General features: G+C 37.1%; 1 protein-coding gene across 4 annotated transcripts in view; it reads right to left on the bottom strand.

Moving 5' to 3' along the window:
• dennd5a (DENN/MADD domain containing 5A) overlaps window positions 1–16,582 on the bottom strand; it is a 73,718-nt gene that overhangs the window by 47,906 nt on the left and 9,230 nt on the right. For 2 of the 4 annotated variants that reach the window (XM_079587984.1, XM_079587982.1), the window contains exons 2-4: window positions 5,248–5,319; window positions 4,571–4,680; window positions 2,109–2,781 (exon numbers count right to left, since the gene is read on the bottom strand). In XM_079587984.1, the coding sequence (XP_079444110.1) occupies window positions 2,109–2,781; window positions 4,571–4,680; window positions 5,248–5,319 (855 nt within the window). The remainder of the gene's footprint in view (window positions 1–2,108; window positions 2,782–4,570; window positions 4,681–5,247; window positions 5,320–16,582) is intronic. The other 2 variants (XM_079587985.1, XM_079587983.1) reach the window with 1 other exon arrangement.

Below are 16,582 nucleotides of genomic sequence, written 5' to 3' on the forward strand. Positions count from 1 at the left end.
TTTAGTAAATCTAAGTGTCTGAACCAAAACTATCGGGGCTTTGTTTGATACCACGCTTCTCTGTAACTTTAGCAGATCCAATTTCTTCTTACAAGAACATTGGAGAAGTCTGGGAACACGGATTTCCAAAAGACACTTTCCCAACTAGAAATTGCGCAAATCAGCCCTTATAAACCTCTTGCCATTTTTGTGTGGAATTTCTCTGAATCTGAGAAGAAGAAGAAGAAGAAGAAGGCTCTAGTCTAGATCTACGCAATTTTGCGTTTAAAAGACGTCTAATAGCCGTCCAACACAGCCCAGACGTCTAGGCCAAAACAAGGCAAAATTTGGGCTGTCAGTGAATATTTAATAGACGTCCAAACCATAGCCCAAGAATAGACAAGTCAACAATTAGATGATAAAGAAATTAAAAGAGTGAAGAAATGAAATGAAACACCTTGTAATCACTGTTGATTTTGCTCACATGATGGAATTTCATACATCTCGCAAGTTATTTGGGCAAAAACAACATGTAACCAAATTCAAGGTTATTTTAGCTAGAATTGGGTTACTCATAGCCGGACTATATCGGGTCTATAGTTAATCTAGACGGTGAAATGACGGCTATTCTGGGACGGCTGATAGTTACTCACGTTGCGAGTCCAGAAGGATCTGGATCTCCAGTAGTGCACAGGTGAAGAGCTGTCCTTTCAATGACCAATTTAGCAGCCAGGCACATTAAGTGTCTGATATGGTTTGTAAATTCATTACATTTCAGCAATCTCAAATATTATCATTAAATTCTTATATGATATATTTAAGTGATACGGTGCAAGAGGCAGAGCTATAGTCTAAATATAGACTGGCAAAAGGGCGTTGTTAGGCATGACACCACTTCAAGTGCCTTCCTGCTTTACGGCCCTGTTTACACCTGGTATAAAGATGTGTTTTAGTTGATCGGATCACAAGTAGACGAGGGAGAAACATTCACGTTTACATCTGGTCATTTTAATTCACCTTGTGATCCTATATACAGGGTTCTTGCAGGTTTCAGTAAGTCCAATTTAAGACCTTTTTAGGACATTTTAAGACCATAAAGCTTGAAATTTAAGACCTACACAACGCATTAACGCACTTTTTGTTTACATAAACATTAAAATAATAACATTAAAAATGATGGCCAGATTTTTAAAAGAGTGTCTTGCAACATGTTATCCACTAACATGTACAAGTTAAAAATAAAGTTTTGACAAAAAAGGTTTTATATTAAAATGGATAAACAGCCTTTAAATCATTTTTTATAAAAGAATGAGTCAAAAAAAGATAAAATTACTCACATTAGCTTATCTTTTATTATTAATAGTAAAATTCGGTCCGATTTTCCCATGGCGTCTGTCGTTGCTATGCAACCATGCACTGCGCTCTCCACAACGACAAAGAAGTTTTAGTAGCTAATGGATTTCCAACAACGAGAAACGCTTGCTGTAGCTCTGCTACGAGATTTATTTACGGAGAAGAGAAAAACACCCGTATTGTTTGGTTGCACCCCCATCCTTCATGTTGACTGAGCTTACAATGTTGTTACGGAAAGGGTGAAGCTGATTGGTTGGTTCTTGTCACATGACCTGCGGTGCGTTTGCTGAATTCTGAAAAGTTGTGATTTTTTCATCTCGCTCCGCCTGGAAAAAACATCCGCATCGCTTCTATTATGAGCGACTCACCCGATACTTTTTTGCTTTGTAATAACTTTCTGCGGCCAGCGTTTCTGGAAATGAACAAGGGTAAAACCTTTTTTAGACCTGACTAAATTCAATTTAAGCCCTCGGATGAAAATCTGGCCTTTTTAAGAATTTTTAAGGCCTTAAATTTAAAGTTCAGACTTTTTAAGACCCCGCGGGAACCCTGTATATACCAAAACACAGCTTAATACTAGGTGTAAACAGCGCCTATGACAGGGCAAAGATATAAGAGGGTTTGGAGTGATCCCCAAAAAATTATTCAATTCGGAGGAACCAAATTCCAGGTTATTTTAGCTAGAAATGGGTTACTCATAGCCGGACTATATCGGGTCTATAGTTAAACTAGACGGTGAAATGACGGCTATTCTGGGACGGCTGATAGTTACTCACGTTGCGAGTACAGAAGGATCTGGATCTCCAGTAGTGCACAGGTGAAGAGTTGTAACACGTTCTCCAAACCCAGCAGCTCAAACACCTCCTGCATGGGGAAGTCAAAGAGGGGCAGCTCGGATGTGCTGGGTCTCTGACACAACACCGGCCCGTATACGCCCGAGAACTTCAAGGAACGCCCGGCCGGTGGCAGTGGGACCTCGTAGAGGACGTTGTAGACGTAGCTCTCCAGCGGGAGTGGAGGGGGTTGAGGCGAGGTGACGGCCTGGTGCAACTGTTCGAGAACCTTTCTGCAGGCCTTGGCGAAGGCCATGGGTGTGATCAGGCAGATGCATTTGGACACGAAGAGTGTGTCCCGGCTGATGTCGTACGAGTTGAAGCGCTGCAAACGGGACAGGGATGGGGCGGCGTGCAGATGGTGAGGGGTGGGACGGGGGTCTTCGGGGCTGCGAGGCGTGGGTGGCGTGTGCAAGATGTCGTACTGTTCTGCATTGTGCATGTGATAGAGTGTCTGCATGGCACTGCAGATCTGTTTGCTGGTCACCTCCTCAAAGAAGGTGAGGGCGAAGCCGTAGGTTCGGGAGCCGTCCTCTCTCGTGATGATGAAGGAGTGGAACTGTGGATCGCGGGTGTCCGTCTGTGTCCGGAAAGACAGGCCTTTTGGCATACAGAGCTGTGGGGGAACAAGGACAAAAAAAAGGTTCTGAGGCTCTACAAATATTTTAAAAAGACCCTTAAAGGATTAGTTCACTTTTAAAAAAACTTTTGCTGATAATTTACTCACCCCGATGTCATCCAAGATGTCCATGTCTTTCTTTCTTCAGTCGAAAAGAAATTAAGGTTTCTGATGAAAACATTTCTCCATATAATGGACTTCACTGGCGACCAAACGGTTCAAGGTCCAAATGACAGTGTCAGTGCCGCTTCAACGGGCTTTAAACGACACCAGACGATGAATAAGTGTCTTATCTAGCGAAACGCTCGGTCATTTCAAAAATAAATAAAAAAGTTTAAGTTTTATAAGCACAAACGCTCGCCTTGCTCTGTTCTGTGATGCACGTTTGTCACGTAATATGCAATTACGTTGAAAAGGTCACGCTTCTATGAAAAGTGAAACATTTATATCCTGACGAAAATTTTCTTTTAGGCTTTTTAATATTACAACACCCAGGATACGCACACGCAATGGGCATTTTAAACGATAAACTGACACAAAGACATTTGAATATGTGTGTATGGTCCTCCTTCCGCACATTTGTAAACACTGACCTTTTCAACGTAATTGCGTATTACGTGACGTCACAAACGTGCATCACAGAACAGAGCAAGGCGAGCGTTTGTGCTTATAAAACTTAAACTTTTTTATTTCTTTTTTAAATGACCGAACGTTTCGCTCGTATTCATCGTCTGGTGTCGTTTAAAGCCCGTTGAAGCGGCGCTGACACTGTCATCTGGACCTTGAACCGTTTGGTCGCCAGTGAGGTACATTATATGGAGAAATGTTGTCATCAAAAATCTTAATTTCTTTTCGACTGAAGAAAGAAAGACATGGACATCTTGGATGACATCGGGGTGAGTAAATTATCAGCAAAAGTTTTTTTTAAAGTGAACTAATCCTTTAACTGTTTTTGACCTTCAACAAGCACCCTTAATTTAAGGCATTGCACTCATTTGAATGACTGATTTAGCAGCCAGGCACATCAAGTGCCTAATATGGCCATTTCAAGATTGTCGACAACCTTGCATGGTTTGTATTACATTTCTGCAATCTCAAATGTTATAATTAAATTGTGTTATATCTTATATGATATATTTAAGTGATACGGTGCAAGAGGCAGAGCTATAGTCTAAATATAGACTGGCAAAAGGGCGTTGTTAGGCATGACACCACTTCAAGTGCCTTCCTGCTTTACGGCCCTGTTTACACCTGGTATAAAGATGTGTTATAGTCGATCGGATCACAAGTAGACGAGGGAGAAACATTCTCATTTTAATCCACCTTGTGATGCTATCGACCAAAACACATCTTAATAGTAGATGTAAACAGGGCCTATGACAGGGCAACGATATAAGAGGGTTTGGAGTGATCCCTAAAAATAAAATAATTAGGAGGATTTAGGAATTGTTAGTCATCTGTAAAACAGAAAGCATAATTCACTTGTCCGTGTTCACGGGTGAGTGTCTTTTTAAATATGTGACTCTAGATCACAAAAGTCGCACGGGTATATTTGTGGCAATAGCCAACTATACATTGTATGGGTCAAAATAATCTGTAATGTATATCGAAATCTCGGAAATGTGTTTAAAAATCATATCACCGTTATTGAAAAAAATTATATTTCGATATATATTGATATTGAATTATTGTCCAGCCCTAATCACAAACTGGCACTGTATCAGCCGGTGGCCACCCTGCTCTCTAGCAACTGTAATTAGTTGTTGAAAAGCCCATATTTACTCACCATTCCCACTGCATCCTGGTCAAAAGGGTTCCACTCCACATTGTCGGGATAGTGCGCAAGAACTTTAGATTTAAAAGTTCTCCGCAGTGGACTCTGCTCAAAATTTTCACCTGAGATTCGGACAGAAAGAGAAAAAGACAAAGACAAAGCAAGATGAGCTCTTTTTCAAAAACTATCTTCAAAGCTTCATGGCAATTCAAGCAAACCAAACCACAAATATACTTATTTCTTCCGGAGGAAGACACTGTTCAAGAACGTTGCGGAAAAACAGACATGAAAACAGAAAATCAAACCGAGTCAAAGCCAAAAAAAGTGCCAGAACAGTTGAAGCAGAAAAGTGTCGGAACACGCATGGAAAAACGTGCCTTGAAAATCATTCCCAGTGAAGGAGTTACAGCAGCCCACCAAGCGCAACCTTGGCGAGAGTTCACCAAAGCAAACAGTGTGGAGAGCTAATAAGTTTCTGCTGCTGAGAGAGGAATAGGAAATGGAGTTGAAGGGGGAAAGGGCAGGAAAACAGGTGATCCCAAACTACCCGACCACGAGCCATCTCACACACGAACAAACAGCGGTGCTGTGAAAGAAGTGCGTGGAAAGGTTAAAGGTTAGCGGGCACAGGCCGAGCTGTGGTTGATTGTGATACAAACAGGAGCATTGGAGGTTGGGATGAGGGTTACCTTCGTCTGCACTCGCCAACTTTCCTCTGGCACCATCACTGAATCTAGTAGCCTGTATATACTGGCATAAAGCTACACAACAGATAAAACAGTGTAATTAATCACTTACATGAGCGAGTATCAGTCACTCGTTACTCATAGAGAACACCGTTCATTATGGAGGGCTAGGAGTGCTGCTTAAAAAATACAATTAGGAAATCAATTATCAATTTATTCATTTCAAAATTAAGTTTAAGCCATATTTATATCTCATTTAAATGTTGTTTAATCAATAACTTTTAATTTAATAAATAAATAAATATACATTTAAACCAATTTGATTTCATGTTCATGTTTGATTTCATGTTTCAAATATTTGTAAAATGTGACCCTGGATCACAAAACCAGTCACATGTCGCACGGGTATATTTGTGGCAATAGCCAACAATACATTGTATGGGTCAAAATTATAGATTTTTCTTTTATGCCAAAAATCATTAGGATATTAAGTAAAGATCATGTTCCATGAAGATATTTAGTACATTTCCAACTGTAAATACATTTTTAAAATATTTTTGTGAGTGGATGCAGCACAATCGTGAACATAAATGCACAACTTGAAAGGAGATTTTCTCAATGTTTCGATTTTTTTGCACCCTCAGATTCCAGATTTGCAATATCTCGGTCAAATATTGTCCTATCATAACAAACCACACATCAATGGAAAGTGTATTTATTCAGGTTTCAGATGATGTAATAATCTCTTTTTTTTTTTTTAAATTACCCATGTGACTGGTTTTGTGGTCTAGGGTCACAAATGTCAAATTAAAACCACATCAAATAAGAAAAGTTTTAAAAAATAACATTGTTTTCTTTAGCTGTTTATGAGTTGAATTTTAAATGTTTTCAGACATCATGTCAAGATATAGTTTGTCTCACTTATTGTTCCATTCTGTTGCGTTTCGCCCATTGTTGTGGAGATGTTAACTAGTTTTAGTATTTTGTTTTTAACTGTCACTACAAGAAATACAGTACCTGTCAAAAGTTTGGAAACATCACCATTTTTTAATGTTTTTGAAAGAAGTCTCTTCTGCTCACCAAGGCTGCATTTATTTCATCAAAGATGCAATAAAAACAGTAATATTGTGAAATATTATTACAAATTAAGATAACTGTTTTCTATTTTAATATATTTAAACATTTATTCCTGTGATCAAAGCTGAATTTTCAGCATCATTACTCAGTCTTCAGTGTCACATGATCCCAATATTATATGCGGATTTGAGCTCAAGACTTGAAATTCTTACTAATATCATCATAAATTTTCAAAACCGTTTTGCTGCTTAACATTGTGGAAACTGTGATACTTTTTTCAGAGTTCTTTGATGAATATAAAGTTCAATGAACCGGATTTTATTTGCATTTATTACTGTAAATATAAAACTTTTGTAGCGTTATAAATCTCTTCACTGTCACTTTTGATCAATTTAATGCATCCTTGATGAATAGAAGTATTCATTTCTGTCTTATTCTAAATCGGTAACACTTTACAATAAGGTTTGATTTGTTAACATTCGTTAATGTATTAACTAACATGAACTAAACAATAAACAAAACATTTGTTATGTATTTATTAATCTTTAATGTTAGTTAATAAAAAGTAAAGCTGTTCGTTACTTGTTCATGTTTGTTCACAGTGCATTGACTAATGTTAACAAATACAACTTTTGATTTTATTAATGTATTAGTAAATGTTGAAATTAACATTAACAACGATTAATAAATGCTGTAGAAGTGCAGCTCATTATTAGTTCATGTTCAATAATGAAACCTTATTGTAAAGTCTTACCTCTAAAACTTAATTTTTTGAATGGTATCGTTGTTTCCACAAAAAAATGTTAAGCAGAAAAAGAAAAAAAATCATATAGAAGGATCAAGTGACACTGACTGGAGATGACTGATGATCACTGGAATAAATTACATATTATAAAATATATTACAACATATGTATTTTTTTTTTATTGTAATAATAATTCACAATATTACTGTTTTTACTGTATTTTTGTATTAAATAAATGCAGCCCTAGTGTGCATGAGACTTCTTTCAAAAACATTAAAAAAAAAAAATATGTTTCCAAACGTTTAACAGGTACTGTAGCTAAAGCAAAAACTATTATCGTACAACTTTTTCAAAGTGAAATAACAAATTCCTGCAATTTCATTATGACCTTTAAGAAAAAAACAATATTGATATCAGTTGAGATGTGTTGCGTAATATGTAAAAGTAAAAATTGGTCTAACTTAAAAACGCCTTGAAACCTTGTTGCGTTCTGTCCACTGTTGTGGAGATTCACCGTGTGTTTGAGCTTCTGCTCGCCGTCACACACATTACACACGGCATGTTGAAACAACGGAGACTGAAGGCAGTGTGTGTGCGCAAGCATGAATGTCACACAGTAAAATCTCTTCAGCTTCCATATCAGGGACAGTTTAAGATCTGTTAGCCTGTCTGAGACAATAAATACAGCCTCGAAGCAACAAGACTAGACGTGTCTCTGAAGGATATTTCCCTGAGGAACGTGTTCAGGGCAAGAACGTGTTTATTTGTCACCGATCTTCAGAGACAGCGTGTGTTTGAAGAGTTCATAGATGTGTGGCATTTAAAGGATGAGATGCAAATCAGATCCGGTAGTTTCACTGATCTGGGATCTGGGAAATAAGGTCAGGAATGCACAAACACGGTCAATATGACCATATGAAAACACACTACAATATGTAGTGTGCTGCTAAATTATGGATTTTCTTCTATTCTTTATTAATGTTTCTGATCTAGCATCTTCCATGAGAATCTTGTTTTCATGCAAGTTCTTTTTCTCTTTGCACTTGACATCATTATATAATATCTGTAAAAAATAAATATGAGATTCTGTTGAGAACTGGAATAAAGCTAAGAGATAGTACAGTGTGCATACACTAGAAACCCTTGTTATGTTATATATATAACGCATGTGAAGCAAACACCAAGCATGATGTTAAAATCTTTATGTGTGGATGGTCAGATGACTAAATTATTAAAATATTATTTTGTTTTCGACTCTCACTACAAGAAATAGCAAAAGGAATTTCTCTTTAAAAAACTGAAATTACAGATTCTTGCACTTTTTTTATTTATTATGACCTTTAAGAAGAAATTATTGGATCGGATGTTTTTAAGTATCTGCTTTCCCTTCAATATGCTGAAGTTCAAAAGACCCAAACAAGACATTTTCCTGCTTAATGAAGGTTAAGATTTAATGTGATGTAAGAATAATTGATGATAGACCTTTAATGTATTGAAAATGTAAGTATATTTGAAGTGATAATGTGGCCATCCTGCAAGACAAACTAAAACAGCTTCATAGCGGTGCAATAAGTCTATATAGACATTTAATCACAAATGTGTCAAATCAATCAATCAATTTAAACAAAATTTGGTGTTTTGTAAATTATATACATTATATGTCATGTAGATCAAACTGAAACCACTGCACTGAATATCTAAAGTAGCAAGAACTTGTTTTTTTAATGCACCAATGAAAAAAAATACAAATTAATATTGATACAATATAAAAAAAAGCAATTTTTTTAATGTAAAAATGTACCGGAAATTCTGGATTGAGGTATTGAAGAAATTAATAAAAAAAACATTATTGTACAGTTATTTGTACTATCATTTATCTAAGACACCTTATAAAAAGTATGTAAATGGCAACTATAAAAAATAAATAAAAAAAGTGTTTAATTAAAACACGTAAAACTCACAATCACACCAGAATCATTGCACACATGCACAGCGACTCATTGAAGGGCATCCATGTTCTTCTTTCTAATAACCCGAGCATGATTCCAGAGGCAGTGCCACACGCAGAGCGGGCAGAAGCAATCAGCTCTGATGATGATGAATGAAAACACTCGGTCATGGTTCATCTGCCTTGTTAATTCTCTGCCAGCACCTCACACTGGATTTGTTTCAGTCACGGGACTGGCAGCACAAAAGGCCCGAGTTCAAGTGAGGATGAGCTAAACGGCAAGCCATTGAAAACTAAACGCTCATCATTTTGTCAACAGCAAACAAGCTTTAGATATTATGAACTGCAAACAGATCAATAAGGCCGAGGTGAAAAGCACCGGTGATGTAAACAAACTAAATAAACAGAAGGGGCCACTTTCAAAACCACAATAAACACCAGGGCCCCAAATATATTATCAATGGTACAATGGTTCCACCTTTCTGTTTTCTATTTAAGTTTATTTGTATTTTTTTTTATCTATAAACAATCTGCTTGCTGATCAGAGTCTGTAACTTACAATTTTATTTTATTTAGCTCTATTTAAAGGGACAATGTGTAGTTTTTTAAGTATTTGATTAACTAAAATCAATGTCTTTATTCATAAATATGTCCTCAATGGTGTACAATTACCTCTCCCAATGATCCGACTTATTCTCGTACACGAAGAATTTCTTTATTTATTTACATGGGACGGGTAACTCCACGGAGGCTGCCATGTCGTTCCTCCATCTTGAAAAACTATAATAGCAGAGAGGGACAAAAAGCACTAGCCTACCTCAACGCGTTTCCACCAATGCGTTTTCGTTCAGAGCCAGCGTAACGTGACTAACACCAGCCGAGACGGACGAGGAGAGAGGCGTAATGCGTGTCACTGCCCCGGTAAATTTGAAAGGTTGCACTGCACGGTACTTCATAATTCAGGATCACACTTACGCCGAGCCACAGGAGAAATGCCAAAATTGAATTTAAAAGGAAACGTGACCGACAAATTCAAAAACCGAGGGTCAATAACGGGATAGCTTTTCCCAGTTGGAAAGAGCTAATGAAGGAGAAAGACTTTGAAAGGGACTCTGAAGTTGCCTGCTTTCTTCTCGACGGGTAAGTCAATGTTACGGTCTAAATTACAAGCTTTTTTTTCATTGCTTGGTTGTGTAATTCATTATATAGGCAGCATAACAGTAGAACATGTAACGTATAATTGAACTCGACGAAGGGCTATTGTTGTCAGAGCTTCTTGGTACATAACGGCTACCGTAGTTGCAACACGAGTTTGAAAAAGCGAGGAGCTAGAGATCACTATTCGTTTGAATGCAAAATATAATTTCACAGCTAGATGGGAGTAATTCCTACACACTGTCCCTTTAATAAAATAAAAAAATGATTTACCAAAAAAAAGTGATTAATCTATTTGGAATTTTTTTCATGAAATGACCCCTGTAAAAAAAAGCTTTGGTACTTTTACAAAGAGCATCAGAGCCATAAAGTGATGCGGAGGGGAAAACACACTGTCTGAGGTGAAAAGGCCCTGTGGTTTTTGGAAAGGTCAGTGCTTTAGAAAACTAACCAGAGACCTTATTTCTTACTGCATTTGGGGAAAAGTAGAAAAATGCCAAAGCAACCACATTACAAATAATTGGTTCAACAAACCATCCATTGAACCTAACCCATAGAAATAACACCCACAATGCATGTTTCTCTACTTTTTCCTCATTTTTCCTGTCTGGCCCATAGTAATTTTACCTGCCCTACAAATATCTAATAAATATAGTCAGCATGAAACAGAAGTTGAGATCATCTTTTCTTCCCTATTGTGAAAAAATAAAATAAAAAGATGAAAAAAAAAAGTAGGGCGGGACATTATTCTGTCCATCGGATAATTGGATCAATGTCGTAAAACACTGATGTGTCATCAATCAATTATTATATATAAACAATTCAATATTCCATAAAAAATAAGAACTGTCAATTTTGATTTTATGGTGAATTTACCAATTATTTCCTTTGAAAAAATAAAAAATGCTTTTAATTTGTTATAATCGTAGAAGAAAGCTGGACTATAACAGATGCTTTTTGATTTATAGTACACAAACGGATCTCATGGTTCTAGGCTAAGAGGGAAGAGATGAACTTTATCTTATAAAGTACTTCTGTGCGGTGGCTGAAAGCTTTGGGTCTGTTGGCCAGAGAACAGCCCGAGGTCACGAGCCTGACGTGAACGCATGAGGTCTGTGAGGAGGAGAGCGTGTTACTGATGCCCACTGAAGACAGGGAAGACAACATTAATACATCTAAACCAGCAGTGACGGGCCCTGAAGTATCCGCAGGAACCGATAGCATGATTTTAAAGGCATAGAGCTGTGACTAGTCATCTAAACAGCTGCAGGAAAAATGCTGAAAAGTATTGCCGCAGGGATGATGTGTTTTCATAGGCCAAAACCCGGAAACAAGCAAGCATTTTAGTAGTTCAGGTCCTTCAACGCTGGCAAAATGGCCTTTCAATAAAACTTGGCTGCCTATTGTTCTCATTTGTAAGTCGCTTTGGATAAAAGCGTCTGCTAAATGAATAAATGTAAATGCCTATTTAGTAGGGCTGTAAGCGATTAATCACGATTAATCTAATCCAAAATAAAAGTTTGCGTTTACATAATATATATGTTTAATTATAAAAAAATTCTTAAATATATACATGCATGTGTGTGTATTTATATATTTAAAATAATTATACACAATACACACACATATATTATGTAAACACAAACTTTTATTTTGGATTCGATTAATCGCGATTAATCGTTTACAGCCCTACTATTTAGTAGAAAAGTGGGGGGAACAATTTGAAATCAGTGACTAGAGAAAACTAAGAAAAAAGGCTGCCGTCTTCCCTTTTGCCAAATAGGTAGGAAAACGTCAACACCCATAATGCATTGGGCATGTTGCCGTCTAAGGCCACGCCCACCAGTCCGCTATGGATATGATTAGCAGAGTCAAATACCACCTTGCTTTAGTAGGGAATACTTCTCTTAGCAAACTAGTTATAACGGTGTCGACTTGTATTGTTCCCGGGTGCAAGAATTCGAAGAGTGAGCGTTTAACGGGAGTGAGTTACTTCCGGTTTCCAGTAAAGGATCTAGCGCATTGTACACTTCAATAAACTGATTATCATCTGATTCTTAATAAATGACTGACATGCTTTATAACAAGTAGTAGTAGCATCAAGCAACTTGGTCTCATATTTCAAATCTACCTCATATCCCTTTCAAGCTTTTCCATTGAAATGTAGTAATGTTTTTCTTGAGCAATGAAAGCATAAAACAATTTTAAAAACAGTGTTAGTGAACTGGATGACCACGAACACAGTGTTTTGGGCCAAAAGAAGTGGCCCAACAATAAGTGTTCGGTTAATAACCCTCTGCCAATCCAGTACAGTATGGATACAAAAATGTGCAAGTAAGTAATCGGTGGTATTCACGAACAGTGCAAGCTCAAGAGAGTTTCACGTTTTATTCTAAGGCAAAATACATCAGTACTCCCTTGGGATTTTTTAAGGCTTTCACTTGTCTTGAAAAAGGCTAAATGGGACTACAGAGGTTGTTGGGGACATTAAACATCATCACACTGAACAGGTAAATCATCTACTCACTAGTCCGCTTTCACAGACTCATTGTGTTTATAATTATGCCCTTGCTTTTCCAACTCAAATGTTTTAAATAAAGGCTGAATAGAGTTGTCGGAAGCTTTTGGTGTCGTTTCGTTCATTTATTATAGCTAATTTAAGTCGTATTTAGGTTTCAAAATTCATCAAAGTTGTGTTCATGATGAACAAAACGTGTAAGATTCATAAAGTTTTGTCAGTCACAGAGCTTATTTTCCTTTGGAAAAATCCTATTGGGTTTCTGCCGAGGGAAATGACAGATTGATTATGAATCACTTGTACGCCTCTGCTAATGAATAATTGGACTGGGGTTGATGTGATGACACAATGTTGATCCTTGCAGCACAATGTCGTCGGATGGATGAGAGACAGAAACAAAGGTTCAATGGGGATCTATATTTGACTGAATTTTAAAGAACCCTTTATGCCAAAAAGGTTCAATATAATGAGAAATGTCCTAAATAATTGCATTTACTTTCATGTTTAGTGTTTTTTCAATTGTTCTCTAGTGATAAAGTATGTTTAAAACTAAATGATAATGATACATACAAGCCTTAAATTATTCTGCCTAGCCAGCGCCAAGGCCAGAAGACGACAATGTAAAGAGTGACATTACGGTGCAATTTTAATGATGTGAATATTTTCTAGAAATAAATTTCATATGAATTTTTTAACTATGTATTTGATTAGGCTACCCCTTTCTTACCAGGTTCTTCAAAAAGTCTATAGTCACAATCAATCAAAACAATGTACACAATCATAGATGATTCACAAATAATCACAATAATTTAGAAAACATTATGCGATAAAATTTCAAATTGGAGGAGCCTGTACTCTGTCGATTCTAGAACCCAACAACACAACAAGATGACATAATAATAATAATATAAATAATAATAATAATTTAAGCTCCTAGCCGAATCTGTGCTGGTTTGTATTGGCCGCCTCCAGTTTTCCCTTTGTCTTGCCTCCAGCTAACGCTGTGACGTAACTGTGACGTCGGCTCGAAATTAGTCTACATTAAACCTTTTCTTCTAACAGTGAGTCTTCATCTGTGTGAGCAAAGAAAGGGACACAAAAAGAGCAATTGAGTTTAGAGTAACAGATGGCAGATGACGTTTTCCTGTGAGAATTCGTTCGCTGCTGAAACAAACATATCCAAACAGCTGAGACACAGCCTCTTCACCCCCGCGTATCTTAAACACACTCAAATATAGGCGATATTCAAAGTTAAATTCGCAACTTTGGATAGAACAATAGCTAGTGTTTACTTTATGATCCCTTTATATTAAGGGTCTTTAACTACGAATGTACTTACATTGAAAAAAAATACAATAAGTTGAATTACTTATTGTGTTCATGTTGTATTGCAAAACACTCGTGGTGCCATTGAGATGGGATAAAAAACTATGCAAGATAATCAAATCTTATATATAATTTGTTAACAAACATGTTTTCATTACTTCAATGAGTTCAATGTTTCTGCCTTAAATTATTACATTGTTTAAATGGATACAATTTTAGCTAACTGTATGATTTGTATATGTACATTTCTGAAATACATAACTTGATAACAGAGACTCAATATTGTAATGTGGACTCATGCATTTTCTGTAAAGCTGCTTTGAAACGATGTGTATTGTGAAAAGCGCTATGCAAATAAATGTGAACTGAATTGAACAATAGCTAGTGTTTTCCTTTTTGGTCCCCCTTTATATTAGGGGTCAATGTACTTGCATAAAAAAATTTATTAGGTTGATTTACTTATTGTGTTGGTGTTGTATTGCAAAATACTTGTGCTGCTATTGAGGTGGGATACGGGTATAAGGTTAGGGACAGATTTGGGGGTATGAGTAGGTTTAAGGGTTTTTAGGTTAAAGGGATAGTTCACTTTGAAATTAAATGTTGGTATGTTTTAGCTTACCTGAAGTGCATCCAAGATGAAGGTGTCTTTGTCTCCGCAGTAGTTAAAATTTTTATATTTTTAGGTCAAACCGTCTGTCAGTCATATAATGCAGGTATATAGGTACTGTCTCCAAAAGCATGCAGAGATGTCTCTAATAGCATGCAGAGAAAAGTCCAAATTAAAAAATGCCCCATCGTAAGTGCACATTGATGGTCTAAGACACGAAACAAGCGGTTTGTGTGATAAAATCGTAGTATTTATATTGTTTTTATCTCTTTTACACAATCACGTCCAAGTGATCTGTTTACACTGGATTTCTTCCCCGGAAACGAATCTAACCGCCTTCGATTGGACGTTGCATTTTTAAACTCAGCAGAAACGCGTGTGATTGGCTGTACGGCTCAACGTATGCCTTTGATTGACCTGAACAATGAAGCGAGTAGTGTGTCAAGATAGAAGGCTTACAAATTGGGAATAAGTGAAAACTCAACACTCCCGGATGAGTTTGCGCGAGCTTAGGCCATCAATGTGCACTTACGATGGGGCATTTTTTAATTTGGACTTTTCTCTGCATGCTTTTGGAGACAGTGCCTATATACCTGCATTATATGACTGACAGACAAGAACGGTTTGACCTAAAAATATCAAAATTGAAACTACTGCGGAGACAAAGACACCTGGATGCACTTCAGGTAAGCTAAACATACCAAAATTTAATTTCAAAGTGAACTATCCCTTTAAAGAGATACTTCACCCAAAAATGAAAATTCTGTCATTAATTACTAACCCTCATGTTGATCCAAACCTGTAAGACTTTTGTTCATCTTCAGAACACAAATGAAGATCTTTTGATGAAATCTGAGAGCTTTCTGTCCCTCCATTGACACAACTTTGGCGCTTCAAAAAGATCGTAAAGCTAATCCATATGAATTGAGCGGTTGAGTCCAAATTTTCTGAAGAGCCACGATCGCATATGATGAATTTATTTAGGCTTACGGCCCTTTCACACCTACCTTGTTTGGTCCGGATTTTCAGATTCTTCAGTTTCGATTTCAGATTCAGTTTCAGATCTGAATCAAAATTAGGTGTGAAACCTCTACACCACGGTCCGGACCAAACAGACGAAATTTGGACAGATGAAAAGAAGTAGTCTCGGACCGGATCAAACTGAAATCAGTTTAGTGTGAAAGCATTTTATGTATGGTTCGAACTTTCAGACCATTTTTACCGGTGGATCCCGCGTAGCCAAAGAAGACAGAAGATAGCAGGACAAATATAGTTTCCTGCAGGCGAGTCGGCAACGATCAAATGTTCGCACGACGAGGACGTTTATTTGGCGAATATAGTTGATGCTGCGGGTAGTAATGCCATAAATAATAACAATATAGTTGCAACGATATGGGTCTGTTCATTCATTGTTATCAAAGTTACCCGCCGAATTGACAACACGCTAACGTCAGACACACGTCCGTTTACAAACCAATCAATGTCGAGATGCAGCCCGCATAGATGATGACGACAGGACGCAAGCATGTCATGTAAAGTTATTTAGTGCGCTCGCATAATTGCAATGTAAAGCCAAACCAAAACATACCAAACGTATAAAATGTATCAAAACATCTTTCAAACATGTATCAAACTTTCAGGTCTGAAAATGGCAACGCCCGTATATAAAAAGTGAGACCTTTTTTACACACCCTGGGATGTGGTGTACAGGTGTAGTAGAGGTATTTAATAGTTGAATAATGAATCAAGCCAGTGGAGATTCATGATAAGCAGCTTCTTTTATATTGATATTCAGCAACATGCAAGCTTAAAATAAGCATGCTAACACAACACTGTGTTCCTCTGCTCCAGCAGGAAGACAGGAATTAGCTCATTTTTACACAGGAACAAACAGACTCTATACCGGGTTAAAGACAATTGTGACTAATTTCTGTAATTACGCGGTGTAGCTAGAGCTGGACT

This window comes from Phoxinus phoxinus (assembly GCF_949152265.1).
Source record: "Phoxinus phoxinus genome assembly, chromosome: 2".
Classification (NCBI taxonomy): domain Eukaryota; kingdom Metazoa; phylum Chordata; class Actinopteri; order Cypriniformes; family Leuciscidae; genus Phoxinus; species Phoxinus phoxinus.